General features: G+C 37.2%; 1 protein-coding gene across 1 annotated transcript; it reads right to left on the bottom strand.

Moving 5' to 3' along the window:
* Nucleotides 1–874: 874 nt before the first annotated feature.
* On the bottom strand, nt 875–8484 carry LOC129806755 (pickpocket protein 28). The gene is made up of 3 exons (XM_055855526.1): nt 7985–8484; nt 7475–7886; nt 875–1621 (listed from the first exon to the last, which is right to left on the bottom strand). The coding sequence occupies exons 1-3, from the start codon at nt 8482–8484 to the stop codon at nt 875–877; spliced, it is 1659 nt and encodes a 552-aa protein (XP_055711501.1).
* Between the last annotated feature and the right edge of the window lie 1323 nt (nt 8485–9807).

Genomic DNA, 9807 nt, shown 5'->3' with positions numbered 1-9807 from the left:
CGCATTCGATCAGGCCTCCAGGTGAAATGATATATTCTTCACTATAAAAAATTAAATTGAAAACTAAATTGGCAGCGGCTGCCACTAGGGTCCTTCCAAGTGTTAAGAAAGACTGACAGATTGATAAACCCGAAGATCAATGCGATCTTTGAATATGTCGAAGAGATCGGCACGTATTTCGACGAGATCGATTTTAATGAAATTCAATATACATAGTGGAATGGTGTTTGGGAAATATCCGTAAATCCCGAAGTCAGAACGATTTTTGCATAGATTGACACATCTGCAAGATCTTTTCGACAGTACGACAGTTTTGTGTACGACATTTGTGAAAGATCGACAAATCTGTACGATCTTTTTGAAAAACCTATTCAAAAATCTGTATCATCTTTTCAAACTTTGCAAAGGAAACATGATTGATCGTCGTAAGAGATCTACAGTTGAACACCATCTTTGCGAAAGATCGAGAGAAAAGTTCGATATTTGCGAAGTTAGGGCCTTGACGGCCTTGACAGACCTGAGGATTAGCCGAGAGACGGCTTAGCGTAATTATATTAGAAATAAAGGTCAAACTACATATCCATAATTTTCCACTAAGTCGTCTCTCGGCTTAAGTCGTAGGTGTGTCTAGGTCTGGGGCATTATTAGACAATTAGCCATGATCTTTGTGAAAAATGTACCCTTTTTCTACTAAAACATCTGCTATTAAATAGTCGATGCAACTTAATGATTATTTGAGTGCTTCTACTTCTTCGTGCGTACGAAGGAATGTTTATTTTGGGAAAAAATGGTAATATGGAATTGTTGAAATAACAAGGGGCAAATCCTCAATATAACCAAACAATAACACAAATCTTCCCACACTCGCAATAATTTATGGGAGATACCGAAAATTGAGTGATTTCTCATTCGTTGTTGTTTCATTTAAATGTATGACTGAGATATGAGATTGCTTAAAGGGGGTGGTTTTGAGTGGTATCTCATGTTTCCTCTGCCTTCGAGTATTTGCTGGTGCACTTTTGATTTCTCGTGGCTTCACTGGTTCACAATTGCTCTTGCCAATTCGGAGACTCAAGTTGACTCTTTCTGGTGGTCGATTTATTTTCTCGAGTTCAACTTCCTCCAGTACGGGACGATCCTTCCAGATCATGCAACATGCTCTGAGGGAAAAATAGTACAGGATCTCTACGCCTGAGAGTAAACTGAATCCCAGAAAGAGTCCAGCAATTCCACCGAAAGACACCAAAAGGTCAACCCAGCCGAAAAGGACTTCTCGTTTGTAGCGAATGATTGGCCATGTCAAGTACTCAACATTGATGTACATATTTCCTTCTTGGGTGGTCTCAGAATCTGAGACTTTGGTTAATTTATCCACATCATAGACAGTGTGAAGGCAACTCAATTCACACTGACGACAGTCCATGACTTGGGTGATATTGCTGGCGTAGTGAGATAGGCAGGGTAGATCTTTAACTTTGCAATATGGTGTTGAAGATCCAGGCAGAGAATGGTAGAAGGGTGGCAAGCAGTGGCATAGTTTGATACTCTTTTGAATTCTACAGTCCATCATGCATCCCGTGAAGGTATAATCTTCGTCGAATGGGAAGCTTTTGATACGAACCTAAAGCCAAAGATAAGCCAAAATTAGATAGTGTTAATATCAAAAATTAGAAATAGGCTGTACCCTAAAATGTTACAGGTCACGCCTTCTTAATGAATGAAACTTTTATAAATTGAGTCTTGTTAGGAATGCAAAAAGTTACATGTACAAAAAATAAAGCAAATCCCTATAAGACTTGCGTGAGCAATGAAGATTTCATAACCTCTGTTAAATGATTCCTAAAGTGTTAGAATTGGGCGTGGTCTTCATGGGGTGTGGCTTCAGAGATAAAATTGTTTTAATTTCAAGTACTCGCGTCTTACGGCCATTTTTTTTTAGCAAAGCACCTGGTTAACAATTCTGTACAATTTTTCTATCAATACTAATTTTATGGAGGATATCATTTAATTCATACGCTACTCAATTTTGTGGTAGTTTATCGATTCTCAAATTTAAAATTATGTTTCTTCTTTAAAGTTTGCAATTCACAATCAGTCTTAATTTTCTAATTCCTATTTTTGAAGGAATACTTAGAGAATATGAGCTTTTAATTTATACAAAATTATTTAGGATACATTGCTTGATATGGACGGTTTGTGGATATTAAGGGGAATTTTTGGTCTTTTTTATTGTGTGAACACCCTGGAACTCTTCCGTCACGATTGTAAGATTCCCTACCTAAAGAAACCCATTGATATTTGACGTCCCTCGATAACTGAGGAACACACGGAATGTATCGAAACCTTTGGAGAAGAGTTGACTTTTTGAGCTCTTTCTATTAGGTTTAAGGCTTCACAACTTGTATTGCTGCGTTCAGACGTAGCTTACCTTTGAAAATTCCATTGCAGGTGAATGGCATTCCTCGCGATATTTAGGGGCTTTAGGGGGTTTCCTGAACTATAGAACATTTTTGATTGTAACTCAGGTCAGGGAATATCGAGGGAGGATTGCGACACATTGTTGGAAAGGTCTCCACATTAGCTACAACATATTAAAATTCAATCAAAAAGCATAGTGTAGTTTTCGAAATATTCGACATCGAATTTTCGATTAATCGGACCTTTAATTAATTTGTACAAGTCGAATGTATAAGTCTTGGATTAAATTGTATAAGTCGATCCCTGGGACCATTAACACTTCGAAGAACCCTAACTAAAAGTGTCACGGAAGGACCAAGTGGCAGCCGCTGCCACTTATCGGATTTTACATAATATTTTAATATTTTTACATATATTTTAACATTCGGAGCCTCAGTCAGTTCTTTTCTGGTGTCTGAATCAGAAATTTCACCTCCTTGGGTACTGTATCTAAAGATTTTTAACCATTCGATGTTTTCATTTTTATCAGAATCATGGCGTCAGGGAAAGTGGTCTGCCTTTGAATGCGGCAGCCTTTGAATATTTCAATTTTTCTCTTATTTTTCAAAGCAAAAATTCTACATATGAACAATAGTTAATACTATTAACTATTTTCTATTAACTTCGCTTAACAAAATGGATTTTGAGCTTTGGTAAATAAGAGAAAAATTGAATAATTCCCATAATTATTCATATTTCATACATATTTCCCAATTCAATATTTCCCATAATTCTTCTCAATAATTTGCAAAAACACTTTCAATTTGTTCTTTTAAGGCTTTTATACACTAACAATCAAGAAAATTACATCTGCAGAACGTCAAACTGCCATATAAAATGCATATGGCAGCTACTGCCACTTGGTCCTTCCGAGTGCAGTTTTTTGTTTTTGCAATATTTTTACATTAATATTTAATTTTTATTAAAAATTTTATAACGAAAAAATAGCCAGATAAATTCTGCACGCATTCAATCGGGTCTCCAGGCGAAATAATATATTCTTCACTATAAAGAATAAAATTGAAAATTAAATTGGCAGCGGCTGCCACTAGGGTCCTTCCAAGTGTTAAGATGTCTCTTATTTTCTCCCCATCACTGCCGTTCCTCCATAAAACCATGTTTTTTTTTTGGATTGCTCAAAAACGCAACGCGTTTTTTCGGTTATGTTTTACTTGGAGATTACCTAGTCCCCGGCGAGTGGCCTTCAAAGTTTTTTTTTTTTTAAGTCTCCTTTATTTGTTTTTCTGTGTGCTACACATTTAAACATTTCCGGAATTTCCCCTCAAACAAAAAAATTACACATAATACATTTGAGAGATGACATGCAGAGCCAAAAATCCAGTGATTTCACTCCATTAACAATAACAAAAAAAAATATATATATATAGAAATAAGAACACTAATTGTACAGGTCACACGGCCACTTCCTTTTGAGTCTTCTACTCGTTGTGTCCCTTTCCAGAATATCCCGCTGAACAGATGGATTTGGGTGAGAACTCAGCCTCTCTTTGTATTTTTCACTGAAGTTTGTGATTGTGTCCTTTACTGAGGAAACTCCTAGATCCTGCCGAAGCAATTCATTGTGTACATACCAGGGTGCGTTCGTCATGATCCTTAATGTTTTGTTTTGGAATGGAATCGTTCTAATATTTCGATGTTTGAGGACGACGCTGATCCCCAGAGTTGCACTCCATAAGCCCATATTGGCTTAATGATAGCCTTATACAGCAATACCTTATTGAATAAGGATAATTTTGACCGCCGCCCCATGAACCAATACATATCACGCATTTTGAGACTAAGCTGCTTTCTCTTGGCCCATATATGTTTCCTCCAAGTCATTCTTCTGTCCATGTGTAGACCAAGATATTTTACTTCATCCGACTGAGGAATCGTGTGATTATTTAATGTAACTGCCGGACAAGTACCTCTCCTTAAAGTGAAGGTGACGTGCACAGACTTCAACTCATTGGCTTTAATCCTCCACCTTTTCAGCCATCCTTCGATATCTTTCAAATGACATTGCAGCTTGTTTGTGGCGATCTCAGGATTCTCATGCGTAGCAACAATTGCCGTGTCGTCTGCGAATGTGTGGATCACCGTGTCCTCTGTAGTCGGCAAATCATGTGTGAAGATCAGATATAAAATTGGACCTAACACGCTCCCCTGTGGAACTCCCGAGCTTACTTTATGCAAATCCGTGGTATGACTGCCAAATCGGACACAAAAATGTCTATCACCGAGATACGATTGTAAGATTCGATAGAACTGAGTAGGAAGATTTCTTTTGAGCTTAAAAAGGAGGCCCTTATGCCACACCTTGTCAAAGGCTTGACTGATATCCAGAAATGCAGATGAACAATATTTCTTATTGTCTAAACCAGTGTTTATTGTACTCACCAGTCTGTGCACTTGTTCAATTGTGGAATGACTACCTCTGAATCCGAATTGGTGCTCAGGAATCAAGAGCCTGTCCTCCAGGATTGGCTTCAGTCGCTTGAGGAACAGTTTTTCAAAGACCTTAGAGAGCATTGGCAGCAAACTTATAGGTCTGTAGGATTCCACTAACTCAGGTTTTTTACCGGGCTTTGGTAACATAATAATTTCCGCTACTTTCCATTGGTATGGAAAATATTGAAGACGAAGCACAGAATTAAAAATTTGCGTGATAAATTTCATGCATTTTGGGCTCATTTCTCTCAAAATTTTTCCAGTTATGAGGTCGAATCCTGGGGCCTTCTTGGGATTAGTCTCCTTGCATATAACTTGTTCCACTTCAGACGCAGTAAACTTTTTGATAGGAACTCTATCCTCATATAGCGCAGGAGAACTGTCCAGGAAACTATCCTCACACTCCGAGTCCCACGGCGAAAAGATCTTCTCAAGATGTTTGGCAAATGTTTCAGCTTTTTCAACGTCATTTCTTGCCCAGCTGTTTTGTGCAGTTAAAAGCGGTGGGCTTGATCTCCGCGACCTCTTCAACCCCCTAGAAAGCCTCCATAGATTATAATCAGTGGCCTCGGTAGACGACAACTTAGATAAATAATCACCCACCGAGGCATTTTTCTGGTCATCCATGAGTTTTTTTAGCTCTTCCGTTGCTTTATTCAGGCGTATTTTGTCACCCGGGAAACGTGTCTGCTGCCATCGTCGACGCAATCTTCTCTTCTCCTTCAGTTTTTCGCGAATTCTCTCTGGACACTTCCAAGATTGATTCTCCACTCTCTCAGAGTAAGGGGTAGCAAGCCAGGTAGCTTTCTGAACATTCTTCGTGAACAACTCCACGGCAGACTCAATATCTTCTTCAGTTTTCAGTGGGACTTGCAAGTTAATCAATTCATCGATTTTCTCCCTAAACATTACCCAATTGGTTTGACGACTGTGGAGTGTTGCCTTCTTGAGAATCAACTGTGGTTGTGCTGTTAAAAAGACCATCACTGGTGAATGATCAGACGACAAATCAAAAGATGATCTCACCCTACATTTTCTTTCGTCAATTCCTCGAGTTACACAGAAATCGATTAAATCTGGAGTTTTATTCCGATCTGTCGGCCAGTAGGTTGGTTCATATGTGGATAAATGACCAAAGTTAAACTTTTGCATCACATAAAGTAACTCTCTCCCTTTTGTTGTCGTTAACCGTGAACCCCAGTACTGATTCTTTGAGTTATAATCCCCACCAGCTATGAACGTGCCTTTAAACTCATTGAAAAATGTCTCAAATTGTTCCCTTTTGATATTGTGCTTTGGGGGGCAATACACAGAAGAAAAAGTGATTTGGCCACAAAAAGTACTAACTGTCACACTTGTTGCTTGGAGGTAATCTTTAGCGAACTCTTCACATGGATAATGAATGATTTTTGACTTTATTAACACTGCAGTGCCACCGTGCGCCCGTCCATCAGGATGGTTTGTGTGGTATATTGTGTAATTGGGGATGCCTTCAAAGTTGAAGCCAATTTCTTACTTTCACATACAAATGCGTATGGGAATTTTTCTGCACTCGTGATCGTTATGCTAAATATTTAAATAGTGAGAAGTTTTTCCGTATTATAAGATACCTTTCCGAATGGAGGGAATATACTAAATTTTTGTTTAAATAATTTTTTTCCTTGGACCACTGTCCGAGATCAATTTAGGAATTGGCTTCAAATAGCTCCATATAAAAAGGCCAACTTGCCAGGCGCTTGGAGATTACATACGCGAATATTCGCCCGTTTACAAAAATACGGTTTTTCAAAGTTATGGGTTCTTGGAATGAAAGGTCTTGGAATTTTTGATAAAACTGAGCTGATTTCAATCTGAAACGAACACGATTCATAACCTATAACTAACGTTTTTTCGAAATTCAATTCTATATCCTTTAAAACTATTTTGTGATTAATGAATGGGTTCAAATCGGTTGAGAACCGGTAAATGGTAAATGATGCGAAAGTACTCTTGAGTTATAACATCTAAGGCACGAGTTCGAGCACTTCGCATAACCATGCACGCTTTGCCACCTCTTTTTGATGAATTTTCCAGAATTTTCTTCATGGAAAAAGTCTTCTTGTTTGATGTCTTCAACAAGCTCTCATCAAGACTACTTTTAAATTAGGTCTTAAAAACACATAAAAAAATATTTTTCTTTATTGGAGTTTCCACCAAATATTTCAGAAATATTTTAAGGTTTTAGTGGTAATGTTCAAAAGCAGACCACTTTCCGCTAATAAATAATAACACTTATAGAAATCCGAAAAATTTAAAATAACATTCCGGAAATGTTAATTTTACCCTGCAGTATTAATCCAAAATCGGTGTAAATATTACCCTTTTCAGGTGTATTGGGGGTTAAAGTTACCCCTTTTCATGTTAATTTTACCCTTAAAAAGGTGTAAAATTAACATTAAAAAATGTTGATATATTTTTACACCTAAAAAGTGTTAAAGGAGGAAAAAAAGTTAATCGCACCCTCTTTTTTTCTCAGTGGAATATCATTGAATATAAAAAGGCCCAAAAGTTTAAAAATTATACACACCTCATTTGGAAAAATACATTTCCTCTGCCCTATGCTAAGTTGTCGAGCTTCTTCCGTGGTATAAGTTTGTTTCATTGTGATAAGGATATCTGATGAGAAAGTTGTGTGCCATTCGAGCTGTGGGCGGAAATCCCATCCAGAAATTTCGGATTGGGCATGAACGAAAATATTGGCGTCGCGTTGAAGATTGAGTTGAATAGCCCATTTCCGATCTGTCTCCAGGAGCTCATGTTGCAATTTGAAGAGATCAATTGTATCTTCGGTTTCCTGGAAGCGAGGATTGAAAGCATAGCAAAAGCCATGCTCAGTGTATTTGGGCAGGAAACTGTTGCAGCATTCAATGAGATCGTCACGGAATTCACAGAAGGAGAATAGGTCAGAGCATGAGATGGCTGAGGCAAAAGCGGCAGATCTGAAAGAAAAATAGCAAAATTATGATTACTTTTGCAACTGATTCTCTGATGCTGTTTAGCTCATCAAAGAATTATCTAGATAAATAATCATTCTCACCGCAAAGACAATTCGTCGGTTTTTCGGTCGTTTACGAAATCTTCGCTCTTTTTTACTGCCTCATCGAAAGTTCCATATGAAAGACTTGTGAGACTCTTCAGGAATTCTTCGTATAGTTCATAATCAGAATCAAATTGGGAAATTTTTTCTTCAGCAAAAGCTTTTACTTTGTCCAAATCATAGGGCTCAAGGGGACAAATGAGGATTGTGGGAAAGATCACATGTTGATTGTGAAAATCCGTATCAAGACCTGTGATTGTGGGATTGGTTTGGAATTTCTCCCATAGACTCACAATAATGATAAATGCTGCAACAGCTCCAATTGCTGTGAAGCAAAACCACATAAATCTCTCGGCAAAGGGTCTTCCCTGTTCAGCAATGTATCTCACACCATGGAGGGTGGAATTGTTGAAGAACTCCTTGGTTTGCCAGAGGAGACTTGTTCGAAACAGTGTTCCCAAGGAAAAACCATGTCTTTCGGGATCTATTTTCTCAACCATTTGTATTTTTGTCACTCAAAATGAGACAAGCGATTGAGTGTTTGGGCAGAAACTAAAATCTGGCACGGAAATTCCAAAGAATGAAGCATGGATATTCCATTACGACGCATTAACTTAATACAGAGTGTCCTGCTAAAAGTGCTTCAAAAATTAAGTTGCTTTATCTGTGATTTTTTTTATGATCACAGCTATTGTAAAATGCCGAAATTTAGTTGATAAAGTGCGATAGAGTGCAAATTAACAAGATAGGAGAATTGTGCCAAATTTCGGACATGTTGCAATATCGGACGTTTCTTTTGTTCTTCAATTAAATAGATTATGAGATGTAAGAGATACAAATGAGTGTCACAGCTGCTGTAGAAAAATCCTTAGAAGACTTCCGGAAAGGAAAGGGATTTTGAGAAGCTTGTCCGATATAACACACAAAAAATATGAGTTTCTTTCAGTCCTAATTGCTACTTGTCCGAAATTAAAGAAAAACTTCCCGTGTTTGTTTTAATTATCTCTAATTTCGAAATTGTCACTCGTAGAAATTGGTCTGGTCGATCAGTCTCAATACACTATACTCAGATTTGGAAAATAAGGACATCTCAACAAAATATTTATAAAATTTTCAAAATTATACGTTATGCAGATTGTTTAAAAGTGAATTTTTGAATAATCGGTTTTAAACCACATTTTTTCTCTTCCAAAAACTGGAATTTTCTAAAGTTTTAGAGTCTAGGCCTAGGGTGAAAGATACGTCTATTGACTCTTTAAGAACTCGTGTCAGCACCTATTGACACCCTACTCTGTACCATTCGGGATATGAAATTTGAACAACTCTGTTTATAGTAAAAGGTATATTACAGAAAAAACGTCATGTTACTTATATTTTACTAGATACATTAAATAATTTTCAACATTTTGACAAAAGTGTCAATAGGGGTTCCCTGTCGAACAGACGTTCCTCTGACCCTACTTGAAAGAACTTCGTATCCCAAATTCCAAGACTAATAAAATTTTACTGTGCTTCAGGAACAGTAAAAATTCACTGCTTACAAAAACGTTTCTTCTTGAAAATAAAGAAATTTTTGATTACTTTCAGAATATTTGTATATCGATCATTCAAAATCTGTTTTCTAAAACAAAGGAGTGTTCTGCTATATTTTAAGATTTAATTTCAGGATTTGTGGGATTCATTTAATCTAATTTCATTATTGGTTTTTAAGAGTTCATATTTTACTGCTCGAACTCAAAGAGAGAGCAGTTATATAATCGAGTTTTTTTTCAACTTCTCACTGTTCTGGAGCTTAAACGGTAAGAGATATCGACTTCCGGTCT

This window comes from Phlebotomus papatasi, chromosome 3 (assembly GCF_024763615.1).
Source record: "Phlebotomus papatasi isolate M1 chromosome 3, Ppap_2.1, whole genome shotgun sequence".
NCBI classification, from domain to species: domain Eukaryota; kingdom Metazoa; phylum Arthropoda; class Insecta; order Diptera; family Psychodidae; genus Phlebotomus; species Phlebotomus papatasi.
This window is presented reverse-complemented; position numbering and strand designations above follow the sequence as displayed.

What these genes read in the sequence shown, in the direction of transcription:
- LOC129806755 (XM_055855526.1), bottom strand. Translation starts at nt 8,484, where the DNA reads ATGGTTGAGAAAATAGATCCCGAAAGACATGGTTTTTCCTTGGGAACA. An exon ending in ACCGACGAATTGTCTTTGCG is followed by an intron (nt 7,887 to 7,984) that starts GTGAGAATGATT and finishes TTTTTCTTTCAG; the next exon opens with ATCTGCCGCTTTTGCCTCAG. An exon ending in AATGTATTTTTCCAAATGAG is followed by an intron (nt 1,622 to 7,474) that starts GTGTGTATAATT and finishes CTTTGGCTTTAG; the next exon opens with GTTCGTATCAAAAGCTTCCC.